The sequence below is a fragment of the Lates calcarifer genome, linkage group LG17 (assembly GCF_001640805.2).
Source record: "Lates calcarifer isolate ASB-BC8 linkage group LG17, TLL_Latcal_v3, whole genome shotgun sequence".
Taxonomy (NCBI): Eukaryota; Metazoa; Chordata; class Actinopteri; family Centropomidae; genus Lates; species Lates calcarifer.
In genome coordinates, this window is record NC_066849.1 from 25,835,881 (window position 1) to 25,855,747 (window position 19,867).

The 19,867-nt window shown below is 40.9% G+C and overlaps 1 protein-coding gene across 1 annotated transcript in view; it reads right to left on the reverse strand.

Moving 5' to 3' along the window:
* gmds (GDP-mannose 4,6-dehydratase) overlaps positions 1-19,867 on the reverse strand; it is a 153,786-nt gene that overhangs the window by 120,204 nt on the left and 13,715 nt on the right. The window contains exon 4 of the mRNA XM_018670909.2: positions 19,155-19,264. Within this exon, the coding sequence (XP_018526425.1) occupies positions 19,155-19,264 (110 nt within the window). The remainder of the gene's footprint in view (positions 1-19,154; positions 19,265-19,867) is intronic.

Sequence of the window (19,867 nt, forward strand, 5' to 3'; positions counted from 1 at the left end):
GTTATGAACAGGGCCTAAGTGACATTGATGGATCACAGCGTATGTTTGCTTTGTGGGAAATCTTTTCAGCAGTACATTATTAGTTGGCAGCACTGACAGGGAGAAACCTTGCTATGATGTATTTCAGTCACTCTGACACATAACAGTCATCTGGTTGCAAACAACATGAACTAACATGAAAAATCAGTATTGGGCCAATCACAGTGCCCATCAACATTCAGAGCTGAGTGTGATCCAACTGAGTGGTGCAAGCCAGATCTGGTACACATCACCGAGTGCCCAACTACCGGTTCATGCAGGCACGAGTCCACAGTCCTATCTGGTGTCCCCCTTGTTTATCTTTTCACAGAGTTCTCTGTCCTCACCTCTACTCCACTCCTCCACTACAGCAGCCAGAGCAACAAAACTCTCTCCTCCCGGACCTCCGCCTTCCCGGCGAGGCTGACCACAACCCATCCAGCCCCGGGTCACCTTACCCGTTTACCGCGTGGGAGCGGATGCCGACTTTGGCTCACAGAGACCCATTCAAAGCCTCGCATATGTAATCTCTTCCTCTGCAGTGATACCTTACACTTCATCTGCATATTCACATATTCAGAACGCAGGGTTCACTTCCTGTCTGTGCGAGATAGAGGGAAAACTGGGCACAGACGAAGCTGGTGTGTTTTTATTAATTTTCAAAGGGTTTCTGTCATAGCGTCTTGGAGACAAAGTAAGCTAGTCTAGTGTCTGGCGTCAATACTGAGACTTGCATATCTTGGTAGGAATCAGAATTATATGAATAGTTATGACAGGAACTCAATAAAAACAGAAAAATTGATATTTCTAAGCCAAGATATGAGGAAAATAATTCTCTCAGAGATAGATTTGTTGTGGAAAGTGACATTAAAAAAAAAAAAAAACATTGCAGCTGTAACTGCCATTTGAGGAATTCTGCTGAGACCTGCCCATCACGTCTCCATCATGGATCATCGCAATCCGACAGCAAGTGTCAACAGAGGCACACATGGAGAAATGAGAGCTGCTATTGTGTCTGTGACAATCTCCCAGTGCGGTTACATTTGTAAGCAAACAACAACATACCACAATGACACTCCTGGTCCTCTGCCAAGTCAGCCCTGGCAGCTGCTCCCCTCAGCTAATCACCAGCTCATTGAAGCTGATGGTTGTTACAGCATTTTCTGCCACTGCCGCTGCGTGTGGAAAATGTCAACGTGCAAAAAGTTAGATCGAAGCTTTCATTCGCAGCATTCCTGTCGTGTTCGAACAGTCAACGTGTACCGTCGCTGATGCCATCATGTCTTTCCCATGGGGGTCACCGCCTGAGGTGCGACACTGCGCTGGATTCTTTAAATGTCTTGGCAGATAAAACAATTAAAACTTTACAAGGGAGGCTTCACACAAGCAACTTGAAAGGAGAAAGTAAAATTTTATGTATGGAACCGCAATTACATGAGTGAGGCTGATATGAAATTCAGACATGTTGGGACTAGTTTCCTGGGCAGAAGTTAAAGTCTAGATCAGGAGTAAAAAGGCCTTTTGAACCAAATGAACCCATATAGTCCTGGATATAATCAGTCTTGAACACACAGTCTGATTTAGAATTACTCAGGGACTAAAATTAAGGCTTAAAATTGTTCCATGGCTTGTTTCACTCCAGATAAATACTGTCTTCCAACAAGCACCACCAGCAGGACAAGTATTTCTCGACACAAGCTACCTACTGGATACTTTTGATGAAATCAGTTCCAGAGACTGCTCACATACAAAGAAAATACATTGCTTCACTGCTGGAGTCCAGGCTTGCATCATTCTCAGGGAGAGATACTGAAGAGTTGAATGTGACCTTTTTTCCTGCTCCCATTGTTTTTGTCCGTATTTATTTCCTCAATTCTTTCTCAGGTCTGTTCCCATTTTTTATTGTGTTCACAAGCTCTTACTAAAAACAGGGAATCTATTATGTTTCTGAACTACTCTACAAGTCCCTTAAAGTTAAAGGATTGCTGCCTGTCATTAAGTTTGCTCCTTGGTCCTTTTCATTTGAAGTGCAAAAGTCTGAGCATTGCAAGTTAAATTTATTAAACATTTGGCTACTCTTACACACTTACATAAACTTACATAAAATAATCCCCTTCCCAGAAACCCCAGCCTACATTAAAGATAATGAGATACTTTCAAAAAACCAAAATTCCCACAATTTCCAAACTCATTGTTGTTTTTTAACTGTGCTGAGCTGTGTGTAGGTGGTCAGCTGATGTTCCTGCATTTTGCCAACATTCATTTCACTTCTGTTTAGTGCATTTAAGCACAGAATAACAACAGCCACGGTGTAAACTCACGACGAGTGTAACAAGGCTTCGACACAGAGAACGCTTTAAAAATGACAGCAACTACACTAACATCCAGAGCGTGATCCATAAATCTGCAGAAAAATAAGGAACAGTAGCGTTTAGACTTCACATGTGGTTATGATGGGCCATATTTTCTTACTTAACCCACAAGTCAAAGTCAATAAATGAGAAAAGAACCAAGTCCAACCATAAAACACGGCCTGCAACAATACAGTTACCCATGGCTGACTCTGTAACTGTGTAACTGTAACTGTGTGTGTGTGTGTGTGTGTGTGTGTGTATTGTTGGGTCCCTCCCCGGGGCAGTGAGGTGCTGACTGACACTCTGGTAATGCCTTCATATCTCTTAAACCTGAGCAGGGTCCAGACGTACTGAACGAAGACATGTCACTGAGAGAGAGAGAGAAACATCTGGCTCTGAGACGTTCTCTCTCTCGCTCACTCCTTCCCTCTCTCACTCTCTGAGGCCTCGGCTGCCAAAACGATGCAAGTTAAGACACAATCCAGAGCAACAAAAGACACTGCAACAGACTCCAAAACTATTCTGCAACGGCAGGCATCAGCAGCTGTGGAAGCTCAAACTGTACCTACAAGAATATATGTATATTCATTAGACTATGAAGTTACTAATTTAAATATCTGCATGTTAGTTCCTTGGTTCGTGTGCACCCTTATTACTTTTATGGAAAGAGAAGAGAAAGAGAGAGAAAAATAAAAAACTGTTAGCTTTTTGTCTTTCTAATTTTAAAAACAAAGAAGAAGAATACAATTCAGATTCATGCTCCTGTCAGAAAGTTTCATTTTATTCTGACCAGTCCTCGAAAAAGAAAAGAAAAAACAGCATTAAAAAAATAAGTCATTAAGAGAGATGAGGTACTTTTAACAAACATTTACTTTACACATTCTAATATGGTAGGTTTGCTGATTATTTAAAAGAAATATTTTTTTCAGTTTATCAGTTTTTGGAACTGTTAGAAAACAAAAGCTATTTCTTTAAATTTCAGAAATGTGTTGAGCTTTTTCCATAATTTTGAGACACTTCATGACAAATCATTACAATAATTCTCAGGTTCAAACCTAGACGTGATGATAATGTGGTTATTGCAAATTTCCAGAAGAAAGAGATATTTTGTTTGTCAGCAAGAACAGAAAAAGTTTAATTTACTGTTATTGTAAATATTAAAATAGAACCGATCAATCAATCAAATGAAATCATTAAACTATAATCAGCCCACATCATAGGGCAGGGTAATATATAATTCTGTGCTTTTTGGGTACAAAGCCTAAATATGCTTCCAGTTCCAGTTTCAGAAACTTTCAAGTACCAGACACTGGAACTTGTAATCTTGCTTATTTATTCTTTAATCAGATAGTTCCAGATTTAAATAAAAATCAGTACTAGTATTTCATATATATACTGTTAATTTACAGCTATTCTACTTCAGGACTCAAATTCTTAAGTAGAAAAAAAAAAAAACAAGTTTGAATTTGTCAAAGTACAGTATCATATCATAAAAGGATCGAAGCTATTCAAACTAACCCAGCCCCACTCGTCACCAAAAACTTCTATCCCACCCTTGGTTTGTACAACTACAATCAATCAGACAATCAATCAGTTAACACATAAGAAGAGTTATATGCTCGAAACAGTTTTGGTATATTCCCTCCACAGTGTCTCCACATGCTGAAGCGGCTGTGTTATCGAAACACACTGAGAGTATCACACCTGTGTACGGTGACGGCGGAGGTTCTGGCGAGCAGGAGTGTGTTTTTATTCAAGTTCCACAGTTTACAGCCTCGCAGCCCGAGGCTCGACAGTTTAATTTGACTATAATAAGATCAGCACGACAGATTGGTTTCACTGCACCGGGCGAGACGCTTGACTTTTATTACAACAGGCATCACTTGGAGACTATTATTGTAAACGTTTAGCTGTGGTGGTGGCCTGCACCGGCCACACATGTGTAAACACTCCCGAGCTTAGATTACCAAACTCTGCTCCGCCGCCAGAGCAGATATTACCATAGCAGTGGCACAGGGACGTAGGAAAGATTTAGCATGGGAAGATCAAAATCCCAGGTGTATGTCTGTGTGTGTGTAATAGCCGTCACTGTCAGAATGACTGGCCGGTCAGGGGAAAGTGTGAACACTGCCCTGGCCAGTGTTTGTGTGTCTATGGCTTTTTTCCCGTCATTATGTTCATAATTGGGGGGAAGGAATGCTTGGGGGAACTGTTGGGAACGTCAGAGGACCCTCAAGCTTTGCGGCTCAGCGACGGCTACGCCCTGACACCCCGAATATGAAGAGTTCACCTACAGCAGAGAGAAAGAGAAAAACCCGAACACTGCATTCGTACGCAGACACACAGCGTACTGCACACTCACACAGAAGAGGAAAAAAACACAAACACCCACTCTTCCCTGTGTCATTTCTTGCTTAACTCTCGGTAATCGTTTTGCGTGTCTGTGTGTGTGCGTGCGCAACTGTGTGCGGAGAGCAGAGAGAAGTAAAGAAAACAGTAGAGTGTTTTCTTTGGAGTTTGCCCACACTCCACACACAGACGGAGGAGAGCAGAGATTATCTTCTGACTTATCGTGTTCTGTTCTCTGTGAAAAGCCACTTATCATCACCCACTCACCCTACCCTCCCCCTCCGTTCTCATCATCATCTTCATCATCATCATCGCCATCATACATCCATGTCTGTGCACACACACACGAGTGGGTCATCCTGTGGCATCACTAAAGGTCTGTGAATAAACACAGACGTACACGCGCGCACATGCACAAATATCAGTCATATCTCAGGGTCACTTACTGCAGTTTAAGCATGTCGACGACGTGCCATCTGCTAAGAGGGCACTTTCCAAAGCGATTTGCACGCCTGTGAAGAGGCCCGCCACGGTTTCATCCTAAAGAAAACAACTCAGAGATGTTTTCAACTTCAAAATGGTTTTCTGCACATCCCTGACTCAGCATCATGTTTTACTGACTTACTCAATAAATACCTTGAGCTGAGACGACTGACACAGAACTAACTGCCAACAGCTGGTTAATAATTACAGTAATTAATTACATAACAATGCATAAAATTATTTGGTTCCAGTCTCTAAAATATGATTTACCACATTTAATATCACTGTAAATTTAACACTTTTGGGTTTTGAATTGCTGGTCAGACAAAACACGAACAAAAAGAAGACATAATGTTTGAGTGTCATCATTAAGTGTTTTGTTTTTGTTTATGAGGTTTGTTAAAAAGTGAATATCGCTCACTTATTTTTAGATTAATTCCCTCTTAAATATCAATCAGTATTGGCCTCAAAAATCCAGTATCGGGCCGACGCTATTGCAATTATTAGAAAAAAAAAACTGAGATAAAATCGTTTTAAAAATAACTATTAACTGCAGCCCTACAGATAAACTCAGTTTAGTTTCCCTTTACGTTAAATGATTACACCACCTTCGGCTGATTTATGTGATAATGATGATGAAACCAGGTTGGATTCAAACGAAAATAAATATAGAAATCTGTCTGCAGGATGAGCTCAGAGAGGCCAAGAGGTTACGAGCTATACGTCAACAAGTTGGAAACTGGCGTCGTCCTGGCAGTTTCGTTCTCATCTACCTCACATGTCCATCAGCCTCACCCCGTCTGTGACACCAGACGCCAGCGCTGATGATTGATGGCACCGTGGAAAACTGAAAACCATTCTTCTCCGTGTCAGAATCAACGTTCACAAATAGCAGAGCTTGGGCCATTTATCACACTTTGCTAAGGGCTTCTCACACTGCCGGAGACGTTTCTCATCACTGCTGTTGATACCCGTGCTAATGATGATAATAGCAAGTAATCATGACCTTAACTACAGTCCTGTGGCAGCCTGAGGGTGAGGAGTGGCGAGGAATCAGGTTTTCTGGTGTACAGTGTGACAAAGAAAGTGATCATAAAAACTAATTTCTCACCTGTCCTTTCTGTGTGTGTCTATGATTCAGCTAACTGAATTCTTCAATAACAAAGGACGCCTGCACAGGCACCTTTCGAATCTTAATTACCTCTACACGATTCTCAAAAGTGTCTGAAGACAACATTTTAAAGTGCTTGCCAATTAAACAACAACCAACAGACACTTTCTAGACCTCTGAAAGATCCTGGACACTTAAAAAGTCCATTTGAACAAAGAATATCTACATTTTCAACTGTAGCTAAGATGGAAAAAGTGAGACACAAAACAACACAGGAAGGCCCCTAGAAACAATGACCAAGTGCCGATAGTTTGATTAATGATCTTTTTTTTTTTTCTCCTTGCCATTCATTACATCTAGCAGCTCCAAACTGCTGGACAGCAGGTACCACTGTGGGATCACATGCTCACCTCCAGATTCATACACACAGAAAGTGCAGACACTCTAAACAAGGTAACAACTCAAGAAAACTTATTTTAGCAGCCTAAAAGCACAATATGGCCAGAAGTATGTGGACATCCCTGGCTGCATACTTGTGTGTGCTTTTGGTCTGGGACTGTTTTTCATGGTTTGGTCTTGGCCCGTCAGTTCCAAGTAAGGAAAATTTTAATGCTACAGCATGCAATGATATTTTAGTGTGCTTCCAACTTTGTGGCAGCAGTTCAGGGGAAAGGTCTTTCACTGTTTCAACATGACAATGCCCCCATGCACAAAGCCAAGTCCATAGAGAAATGCTTTTCCCAGGATGGTGTGGAACAACTTGACTGGCCTGCACAGAGCCCCATCCAACACCTCTGGGATGAACTGGAACACTGGCTATGGCTATAAGTCAGGGTTCAGGTATATTTTAATTGTGAGTTTCCAACTCGTAAAAGGCGTTAATGTCAAAATCAGAGTAATAATTATGACGGGAAATGTCTGAATTTTCCTTAACTTTCAACAAATCTAACCTGGTGCTGTATGAAAGCGGCTGAGAACCAATCAAACATGGACGCCTCATGTCAGCCAAAGTCTGCCATTCAAAATAATTTAATCCAAAACTGAATGTATACAGTGTTTTATTATTGGTGTGCAGTATTCTTAACACTCACACTACCAGCTCTGTAATGATACAACTGTCTCGAGCTGTTGACGCTGACGCAAATGCTAACAAACTGTTACCATCTCCAACAAACCTGCAGCCAGGTTCCTCTCTGGCGTTAAGCCTGACACCAGAACAGGGGCGGCTGTTATGGCAGCAGATTAATGCCCATTGTTTTGAAATGACACTCACAAGTTTGGGTGTGCACATACTTTTTGCAGGTGTCCGCATTCTTCTGGCCATGCAATGTGTTTATCATGCATTTTATGTATTCTTGTGAGTGCTTCCTCATTTTCTTTTGTCATAATCATAAATGAAGAGTTGTAGGTATTTAGTGTGGTTAAAAGCATAGAAAGATTGGTGATCATACATCGAACCATGCACCCTGACTCAGTAGGAAATATCTGTCATGACTGCTCAGTTAAGGTGACAGACTTTTATTATATGATTATAACAGTTTGAGTTGCACAAACTGTGCAAAAAAATCCACCTTGGAGACAAAACAAAGTGATCTAAAAAGAGTGTATGTCTTCTGTTACTCACTGTTGATGAATAGTTCACTGGGCAGCTGTGCTCACTGTTTATTGTACCTGAATATCCCGCGCTCTCTCTGAGAATAAAGGCCTGTTTGTTTGGCTGACAGGAGACAAGGTAAGAGTGGCCCAACCCTTCATACAAGTATGACAGCCTGATTTAAAGCTTCAATTAAAACACACAAGCAAAGGCAACAGCCTACACACACAAAGCAGCTGTAAAAAAAATAAAAATTCCATGCTGCGTTACAATAACACCTTCATTAAGTCAACGAAACACTAAAACAATTACACTCATCTAGATTAGTATCTACGGTCGTAACTCATCCACCTCTCCCCTCGTCTGTGCCCGTGATTCAAACTCTGCCTCTCCTCTCCTTGTTTTTGTTCCCTGATCATCATTTCATGATGTGATCCAAACAAGTGAGATCATAGCTCATTACAGCAGGCTTTTGTAAATAGATTGCAATCCTCAAATTACCCAACAGACACACGGTTGTATGCGCAGGACATTGAGCACACCCACACACACACATACACACTCTGAACCAAAATAATAAAGAGAGCAGTGCAGTTTGGAGCGATTACAGACTGTGACACTCATAAAAGAGAATTTACAGATTGTGAAATAACAATTACCCTGCCCCTTTTTTCAGGGCCTCTGCCTTTCATCCCAAATTGGAGTTGAACATCTTCATTTTCTTTTTTGGAAACAGTTAGGAAACAATAGATCTTATGACGTGTATGATCCGACTGTAGACCTCGCTGAGAAGAAAAACTCCAAGCAAACTCCAGATTTAAATAAACATGCCATTAGCAGGGGGAAGTGTTGGTGTGTGTGTGTGTGTGTAGTATCTATGAGGGTGTGAGCACATAGCAGAGAGTGGGCAGCAGCAGTCAGGACTTGTGTTCACAGATTAGCAACAATGTTTACTGTGAGTAATGAGCTTATGTCACTTATGGAAGAACTGAGTGAGGCTGCATCTTTTCACATCGTGTCACAGCCAGTGTGGGTGTTTGAGGATACAGTGTAATTAAGAGGCTGCACCGCTGACAGAAGAAGGAGATATTATGACTGATTTTCTACTTGATATAATGATAATAAAGTCTGGGTGCAGCCTGACAGCCACCACTTGAAGCAAACAAGTGGGAACAGACCAAATAAATCCACAGCTCTTTTCATACATCTTCACTAAGCCTTTCTGCTTGTGGGTATGTATAGTCAGTGAGTCTGCTCGCAGAAATCCCTTTGTACACATGATATAAAGTCTACGCAAACACCACTATGTATGCACACTAAAGAAAAATACCAATACTGCCAAATCTGTGTCAACTAAGCTGTGTGTCACTGTGTTCTTTGTGTAAACTCATTTTGATGGAATAGTATCTTGGGTTCACGGAGGTATTTTCATCACAGGTGTGAACTGAGGACTCCACCTTCCCTGCAAGCACTATGGTAATGCTACCTTACACTAAGTTAAAATAAATATCCATTTGCATTGCACGCAGCTGTGTGTGCATTAGCCCTACCTTGCATGCAACATAAACTGTAGATATGTGACTTCTGGGTGCAGTTGCCGCGATATTACAGCCGCAGCTTAGGCATGAGAAGATCAGCGAAGCCACAAAGTCAATACAAAAACCAAACCCTACAGTGACAGGCTATAAAAAGTACAGCAGAGAACATCTAAATCATGCAAACTAGTTTATTTAACTATGACAAATGTGTTCATTTTTATATCAGAGACCACCACATATGCAGCCTGAAGGTGTGGGAAATATCTCTTATGGCTATTTAGTTAAAGTAGTGGATTTTTATTGTTCAAAAATCCAATTTTAGTACTAATGATCACCCACAAAAAGACCACAAGCTCCAAAACTGTTGCAGTTGCATATTATATCACACTTTGTTCAGTTATATTTTACATATTTATAGGACAAATCAGAAACAGGTTAATGATAAATACAAATTATATACAGAGTCAGATATCAAATTCAAGAAGAAAAATGGTGGTTGAGTGTACGCCAAGTAATTAAAATGATGATGGAGTTGTGCTGTTTTAGCTCAGACCTTTGGTTTGTGTATTGGCCTGAATGATTCTCTCCTAAGGCCTAAGTTATGCTCCCTTCAGAACAAGCACACAAACACCACGGGCATGTAGTTGTTGTTGTTGTTGTTGTTGTTGTTGTACTACTTTCTGGTCCTCTCGGAGGAACACACGTGCAGTTGGTGCCCTCGGAGCATAGTGGTGCAACAAGGTACATAAGTGTACGTGGACGTCTGTAAAGAGCTCTGCATTCACAATCTGATGACAAAATAGCAGAGCATATTCACGGATGCTGAACAGTAGCTTAAGACGTCACTGTGCCGACCCAAAAGAGGTTTCAATCTGCCATTGGGCGAGGAGCAGGGTACACTCTGGACAGGTCACCAGTCAATCACTGGGCCGACATTTAGATACAACCAACCTTTCACACTCACATTCACACTTATAGTGTGAGGGACTGTGTGAGGAAGCCAGAGTACCTGGAACATGCAAAGTCCACATAGAAAAGCAGAGATTCAAACCCTGGAAGGACCACATGCTTTAACAAGGCAACAACACTCTCACATGAAAGTTTATCTAAATGCATGTGGGAAGAACTGTATGTTAAAAAGTTATCAGCGCTGCAAATCAACAAACTGACTCATTTAAGAGGCTTAAGACTAAGAATTTTTGATATTTTTTTCACTATTTTTGCTTGAAAAAAAAAAATCACTGAAACAGTTAATAAATTATTGAAATAGATGCATTTTTTCATGTCATTTGATTTAGCCACTAAATGGTTACAGTCCTGCAACATCTCACTCTAATGAGGTGCTGTATGTGAACGATTATTTGAATTTATGATTCCTCTTTGTGAATCTTGAACTCATTATATATGTGTGATAATCAGACCATTACAAAGAATTCATTATAAAAGATAAGTTTATCTAATCAAACTTGAAGTCATGTTGCTACAGATTTTGTTGTTGGCTACATCTTTTCAACAAATTGGTCTGTTCTGTCAGTCTAAAAGTTACCAATTCAGGAAAATTAGCCGCTATTTGTGGTGGGATCAAATGTCGCTTTTGACAAACGTCTACACAAGTATTAATTTAGATACAGATACATGTCTTTTTAGATATAATAATGAGATAAAGACCTCTAAAACTTAGACTTTAATTGTAGGTTTGGTCTTATTATCAAGGGGAAAAAAACTTTTCATGCAGCAATACATTCACACAAAGACAGATTACTTGGAATTAGCTGATGAAGAATCTCTTAAGCCACGACATGTCTTCTTCACTGATCACAAAACCAGCAGCGCTCCAGATAAATCATTACAGAGCATCCAATGAAGCTATGAAGCTGATTATTATTGCCAAATGTCTCCCTGGAGGACATAGCAACGGGAAGATTGATGAGTTTGATAAATATTTAGTGTAATCCCTGGTTACCGTCTTCTCAACTCAGCTCTCCTCTCTTACTAACTACACCAAACTAATTAAGCACACGATCCCAGCTTTGTGTGTTTATTGTGATAAGTCTCGTACCGACAAACACGCTACGGGCTACTGTCAATCACTCATCGCTGAGGTAAAAATGGAATAAATGACATGCAGTGAGAGGGAGGAAGAAAGTTGGTGGGGCGGGGGGGGAGGAAGATGAAGAGGTTGGGGAATGATGCAGCAGATGAGGAAAACAGTGATACAGCTGAAATCCAACAATTCCTTGAAACAGTTTCCAGAGAGTGAACATTTCAGCAGCTTTGATCTCTTTCCTGTCGAACTTTCCAATTTCTCTTTTAAGTAATTTGATTGAAAAAGCTGCAGAGCAGACACCATTTGAACGGCAGGAAGTCTGAAGCACACGGCCCTCACGCATCTTTACCCACAGCAGACCTGCAGTGTGACAGACTGACCTGCAGGGGGCCCCGTCTTAAGCTGGCTGATGAAACAAAAGCTTCTATCATCAAAACAAAGTCAAAACCACAGAGACTCTGAATCTAGTGCAGATGGAGAACATAACTAGATTCTAGTTTGTGTTTGATTTGCAGCTTTCTGTGCTGTTCTAAGGCTGCAGCAATTTTTTTTTTATTATCAATTAATCTGCTGAGTATTTTCTCAAGTAATTAACCAATCAATTTTATCTAAGCATTGGTGCAAAAAGGGCCCAAGATATTAAGCATTTCTGCTTGAAAAAAAACTGAATGCTTTTCTGTTAATTGATCAACAAATTGTTTCAACGTGAAACAGTAACAATTGTCTCCAGTACTGCTTAATCTTAAATTTAATCTCAGATATATCAGGACACAGGTAAAAAATGTCGGTCCAGAATCCAAATATATTCAATTCACAGAGATTTAAAACGGCAGAAAGCAACAAATCCTCACATTTGAGAAGCTGGAACCAGCACGTTTGATATTTTTGTTGGGTAGGTGACTTAAATGATGAATAACCCTGTTATCAAAGTTGTACCCAAAAACTATTGCTTACTACTGCTAATTATTTTGATCAAGACACATCCCTTAAATTTACAAGATATAAAACAGAGAAAAGAAGCAAATCAACACACTTGAGAAGCAGAAACCAATTAATATTTAGCATTTTTGCTTAACCAGTGACCTGTTATCAGTTAATGTTCTGTTAATTAACAAATCACTTAATCTACAGAAAAGGAAAAAAAGAAAAGTTGGATGCTACAGAACTCCCATTCCCCATCTGTGTATATTTTATTCCCCAGGCTTGAGTGAGACAGACTTCTGTTTCATACCCGACTGCAGTCTGAGGGAGTCATCCACAGCGGCTCACTGCTGCCATCTATAAGTCACAGGTGAAACTACAGCTGCTCAGTTTATCTTGGCTTCTGACTGTCACACGAACAAGACAGTTGATGTGGAATATTTGGGGTTTGATTTAAGATACAGACTTAGATGCAATCATATTTAGCTTTGTGATACTATTTATTGACTCAGTGTATTTACTTAACAAACCTCAAAAAGTCCCCCCACCCCACCCCACCCCCACCCCATCTCCTCTCCTACCCTCCCTCCTGCCCCTTCTCCTTTCCCAAACTGCATGTTTCCATGTGTTACAACCTTGCTGGAAAACAGAAAAAGAACTGACTCATGAGTGGAGCAACAAATCTGACCCACAAAGCACAACCACAAAACATTCCCTGACTCTGAACGAGGAAAGTGCAGACTTGTTTCTCTTGGCACAAAAAAGTCTATTCTTAAGCTAAAGTTCATTTTCAACCCATGCATACAAGGCAGGCTGTCTTGTATGAAGGCCTAACCTTTCAAAACAGGGATTGGCCTGGTCTTGGAGCTATTCTAACTGACTACCAGGCCACCAATGCAACACAGTCCTGTTTCAGCTCATTCAATAGACGGGACGCATGAGCAAATGTGGGCACAGAGATTATACTGCGTCTCTTTTTGGCCAAAACCACCAGGATTCTGATCCTGAAAGGCAATTTTAAAACAATGGAAAACATGGCACCTTAAATACACACAAACCGCACACACGCAGCTAATGAGTCCTGAGAGACCGAAAACACACACTTCAGCTGGGGAATGCACTCATTTGCTTCCAGGCAAGTCTTTATCCCAGTGAGATACACACTCCGCTGCAAGCATGCCACTGACGGCTGATTGGACAGCGGTAATATAAACACCAATCAGAGAGTGAGTAAACCCGGGCCGATGGGCTGTTACAGGGACGAGACCGCTCATCACTCACAGAGAGGCTTACAAAACCATCATCACTGTCTTGTGAAAACCGTGTTTCTCCAACACTTATTTTTACTTTTACACGTTTTTAGCCTAAAAAGCAGGAGAATGAAGCATTGGCATTTCTAAAATGATCACTGTTGTTCCAAGAAAACTGAACTTGAAGGAAGGAAGACCAGAATAAAAAGTTTTTTTTATCCTACGAACCAGAAAAATCTGTGATTTCTCTAAAATGTCAACACTTCAAACAACAAATTTCATTCCAAACAAAATTCTGACACAAAATAATGGGATTTTAAAGGATTATTTCAGCTTGAAAACTAATACTATTACAACAGTTTTGAAAATTATTGCTATTGTTCCTGAAAACCACATCTGAGATAGTCTCATGGGTTTCTTCCACATCTCAAAGCCTTCAAGTTTTCAGATTTTTCAGATGTCAAACAGTCAAAAATGAACTTTTAAGCAAAAAAAATGATTTAGTGTTCACAAAATTATAGTCAATATCCGGTAAAACATAAAGCCACCAGTCTTGATGACAGTACATACTTGTGCTAATCGAATTTATTTTTTAAGGGTTTTGTTTTTTAAGCCTAAAAGGCAGAGGAAGCCACATTTCTTTTAAAATGGAAACTTTTCAAGAACAAGATCAAAAACAGTTATGCTTTAAGCTTTATGACAATAAATTCTGGATATAATCTAATGGTTCTTAAAGCTTTTATTAGCCTAAGAAGCAAGAGTGTTGGCATTATCTATAGCAATGTCAACGTTTTATGACCCAGGAAGAGCAGTCTTGTTTTAAGCCTTGTGAAATGCATATTTTACATGATCCATTGAGTTTTTGAATAGTTTTATTGGCCTGGGAGGCAGGAAAGTCCTGGGCTGTACTGTCCTGTGAAAAACATCTTTCTCAAAAACACCCCCTTTTTCAGAATTTTAAGGCTCATGGTAACACATTTTGACATAAATCCAATAGATTTTTAGAGTTTTATTAGCCTCAGATGAATAATCTCAAATCTAAAAACAGCATTTAATGCTTCACTTTATCTGAAAATAAAACTCCCCAAATTTGGAAGCACGTGGTTTTCACTGGAAAGCAACATTATGCTTTTTTTTGGAGGAGAATTGGCAAGAGTCATGCATTTAAAAAAATGCACCCTCAACAGTTAGTTGAGCTAATAAGGCAGGAAATTGTGGGTCCAAACAAACTGCAGTATCCTCTACCCACACATCACACACTGCTGGATGACACACAGGGAGTCAAAACAACTGAATCACATAACTAACGAGTTACAAGGATTGCATAACATGCCCACAAACTGTAGTAAGCAGTGGTATTACTGCCTGTGTATGAGAGTAAACTGCTGGCAGGCTGCACAATAGCTGCTTTAGGCCTATAAACGCATCAACACATCCAACAAACAGTGTGGAGCTTTGTGGGGAAACAGGCGATGTTAAATCCTGTGTGCGTCTCTGGCGTGGGAGCTTCTACAAACCCGGATGGGGGAGACCAAAGGGCGGTGGAGAGAGAGCGAGCTGTAAGACGATAATGGCATGATGATAAGTCTTGTTGGGGAGGAATTCGGATATGGATAATGAAGGATATAGATGAAGGAAGTCTGTCTCCTGAGTGCAATCTGCACTTTTGTCTTCAAAAGCCATTAAAAACAATGAAGCGAAAACCCACTGCTGCTTCATTATGAGCACGTCCTCTGCTCCCAAAACTCTTTCCACCCTCTCTGTCTCTTTCTCCCCTCCTTCCTACTCATCATGTCATTTTCCCTGTCATGCCACGAGCGAGGTGTGTTAATAATTCAGCCTGTCGCCCTGTGTGTCTGATGTGACAGCTGCAGGTGGGAGAGCTCGCACAGACACAGCGACATTGAGCGGTTTTGTTCATGGCTTTCCTGTGAAGCACTTCAGTTGGAGAACACAATGGGATTGAGTTCATGCTCAGCCCTCAGATGCAGAGCAGATTACTATGAGCAATGCTGTGAGCACTTCCCCATTCGGGTTCACTGTTCATACATATTTCACGAGTGCAGTTTCCAAAACATTCAGTTCTTATTATTGTCAACAGATACATAATTCATAAATAACTGCAACTACATTTTTTTGTGCGTTTTTTCCCTCTGTTTGGTCAGCTTATTGTTTAATAAGGACAAAGACATTAAAATCGTCCAGGTGCCACAAAATGAGGATTTTGACCGGTCTATTCTCTCAGGAGGCGACAAACTAAACACTAAAGCTAACTGAGAGTTTGTTGTCTGAAAGATAATTGGTGACTCATTCATAAAGCGCACATCAGTGCATCTGGTGCAATGTGGGGTTCAGCATCTTGCCCAACTAAGAAAGATTATTATTTTTTCAATGCAACGTCACTTTAACCAGAATTACAGTTTGGTCTTGCAGTGACCAAATTTGCTGTTATTGCACTAAAACAGGCTTTTGTAACTTTTTATAACATTACACCATGTACTGCTAATAAACTCCATAAACCAAATGGTTAGTTGTACGTATTAACAACAACTTTATTTAAAAAATGTTTTTCAGATGCTGCAAACTGGCTTCAAACCACCACCCTCCCTTGGTCATACTTGCTAAGTTAGTGGGGAGCACTATAATAAACAATCCACCACAGACTAATAAAGAAAATACTGTTTTTTACTACCTCCTTTATAAAGTGTTTGGCCATCTTTCCTGTGGGTTATGATAACATATTTGGAATATTGCTTTAGGGAAAGACGCCTGAGCACAAAGATCAAACCCATCAGCTCTTCTGCTGTAACAGGTCACAGAGAAAATACATAAAGTCCCTTCTGTTTTGTTTGCATGATGGTCTTTTGATACTGCAGCTGGCTGCCTCTCTGCCCCTCTAGTGTCTATCCACTATTCCCTGTCCACGTCCGCCTCTGCAGCATTAGAAAATAACCTTCACTCTGTTCTTGCTGATGACTCTCTTCAGCGGAAACCAGCACCCACACACACACACACAGACACCCCATCTCAAACCAATACTACAACTCCTCGAACTCCCGGGGTGAATCTGATAAACATGCTGCAGTCAGAAGGGATTCCCTGTAAGACAGCAGCAGGGAGAGCAATGGTGGGAAGGAAGAGAGAGAGAATCTGAGTAGCCGGTGTGAAGTGATCTTTTCCTCTGTGGTGGGACAGACTGGAAATTGCTCCACACCACCACTGCCAGTAATCCAGGCCAGGCTCAGCTGTTCTGAGCGGGCAGCATGTGGTGGGGAGCTACCAGGGCCAGGTTTACTGGTGTGGAAACAAATAAACACAGGGGAGCCTTGAACAGGTAAAGGGATTTTCTGTCACTCTGAGTGTGTGTGGCCTGGTGGATGATCTTCCATGTGGGAGGTGGGAACAGAGTCACGGCCTCTGACCACAAAGGATGTGGAGAGAGGAGTCATCATTCTTCTCCCTTCTCACTCATTCTTCCACTCCCCTCTATCTCTCACTGTCTGCCTTTCTTCCTCTCCAGATTATTAGTGGATGGTGATGTTGGTCTCGACAGTCCACCACAATATCTCCACAACGACTGAACAGATTGAGATTAGATTTTGTTGAGATATTCATGGTCTTCACAGGAGGAATCCTGATGACTGTACTGATCCCCTGACTTTTCCTCTAGCACCACCATTGAGATTGACATGTGTGGTTTTGCATGAAATGTCTCAACAATCGCTGGATGGACTGCCATGAAATTTGGTTCAGATATTCATGCTCCTCTCAGGAAGAACTGCAATAACTTTGATGATTCCTTTAACTTCAATGTGACCCTGTATCAGGTCAAAATCTAAATTTGTCCATTACAACAGTTTATCATCAAGTACCTACAAAATAAATGCCATTTACATTATACTCAGCTGAGAACCAGAGCAAACAGAACCAGAAGTTTTAACTATAAAACTCAACGTAACTGAACAATTTCCTGTTGGTTTAGTAATCTAAGAATCAATTAATCATTTCAGCATAAGCTGGTACTCCATGCTAGTGATATGCAAGTTGGCGTGTTTCCCTCAGGGCTTCTAAAATTGGAATAAAACTGAGCTGAACTGAATGGTAAAATTATACCAATCGCATCCAAAAATGGAAGGGTTTTGTTGAGAAACCTCTCCTATTGAAAAGCAGTGTCTCATGTTCACATTACAAATGGCCTTATTATCTATGATCTGACTAAGCTCTTGGCTCCATATCCCACCCAAACCACCATGGCGAAGGAGGATCAGTGCTGCCTGGAGACTGTGTGTCAGATCCCAGTTTGGAGGAGAAGGAGGAGAGGAGGGGGGTGGCGCCAAGGGATCTCCTGGGATCACCACGGAGCTCCGAGACAAAAGGGACATTGTGGCACAGACTGACCCATCCAAGAAAACATTACTTCCTGTCCCATCAGCTCCAGCATCCTCCGCACATGAGCTGCTCACTTCCCAGAACTGAAAAGTCCCTTTTTAACATCATCTGCTGTTAACTATTTACAGCAGCACTCAGCACTGACCATATGCAGACTCTGGCACTCAAACGCAGTTGACAAGATTTGCTGAACTGGCATCCACTGAGTTTCAATCTGACAGAGATCACAATGGAATTCTAGTGGTAAGGATGAGGAGTCTTTTTACATTTACTGGATATCTGGATATTGTAGCAGCGAAGAAACCAAATAAGGCAAAAGAAAAATAGGCGCTACTGACGGTGTTACATGAGGCATTTTTGGATGTGTAAGCCCATTAAGTGCATATCATTAAAACCTCAAATTACAGATGACAATTTTCCAAAGCGTAAGTCCATTTTTTTCAACCTTTTTCTTCCCAGGGCACTGGCCAGAATTCTTACAAGGTTAGGTCTGAAATTTGCTGTAAGGTAATCCTTCTCAATACTCCAAGAGTGAACCAAATGACGTGAACGAGATCACAGGTGGGGGCATTCCCCACAGAAAATTATCACCAACTCTGCAGGTGTTCAGCAAATACAATCTGATAAAGCATGACGTTCCTAAACAGGCAACTTTAACGGGTGGTGAGGGAAGAAGAACATCTAGCAGCTAAAGAAACAGATATCTTTCTCTAGAGCTGATAGAGACACAATCAGAAACAGAACAGAAAATACAAGTTGGCTAAGTGATTAGATCAGATTTCACTAGAAATCTGTGTACAATGTCATAAAACTGAAAAGAAGTCATATTTCACTAGAAATCTATGAATAGTTGAGGCAAGTGCTTCAAGTCATAAAACTGAAACCAACTCTACTCTGGAAATAACACACAACTTTATTCAAGACTGTTATCAGCTCTTTTCCTTTATCTTGCTCCTCAAAACAAACCCAGTGATTCCAGGGAAACAGGAGAAAGTTAACTCTATCGGAAAAGTTTAAACAGGGAGGTGGTCTTAATTCACAGGAACACAGTGTGCTGCACAGACTCTGACCAGGATTCATGTGAGTGTGTGGGATCCTACCTTGACGTGACTCTGAGCACCGAGGTTGTAGATCTCTGTGGGCTTCACCTCGTTGATGATCTTCACCAGACACGTGCTGTCAGTCAGATCGCCATAATGCAGCTTCATGTCTGACAGAAAGCGGGACAAACACACACCGATGAATTCACATGCAAAAAAAGGACTCACTTAAAACACACTTACAAACACTCATTTTCATTTTCAAATCTGAAAACAAAACCGCATTTCCGCTAACTGGTCCTTCACATGTTCACCAACTGTGACTTTGTTTTCAGGAGTTTGTTTTTGATGTCTTATATCAGAGTCAAGAATAAAACTCAGCCGTCGTTGATCTATTTTTGCTTGTGTGCTTCAAACAGAATCAGACATATTTGACGCCTCATTGAAAGGAGGTCAACCGACTGAGGTGATAAGTCGACTATGTTCTACTGTAACTGCAGTTCCTTAGAAGATGTTTTTCTACCAGTTGGCATGCTGTTAGTACATAATGCCAAAGCGAAATCTGCAGAGGAATGATCTCCACAGTAGAGCATACATTTTCCTTATCAAGGTTTTAATATACCAAGCTCTATTTATGAATACAGGCTGCTTATATTGAAAAGTTTGATGTCAGTAGGTTAGTGACAAGGGTTTGCAGATGGGAGGAACGCCAAAGAAAAGAGGTTCCTGGCTGATTACTGATCAGCAGGTGCAAATATTGGCAGCTGCTGTAT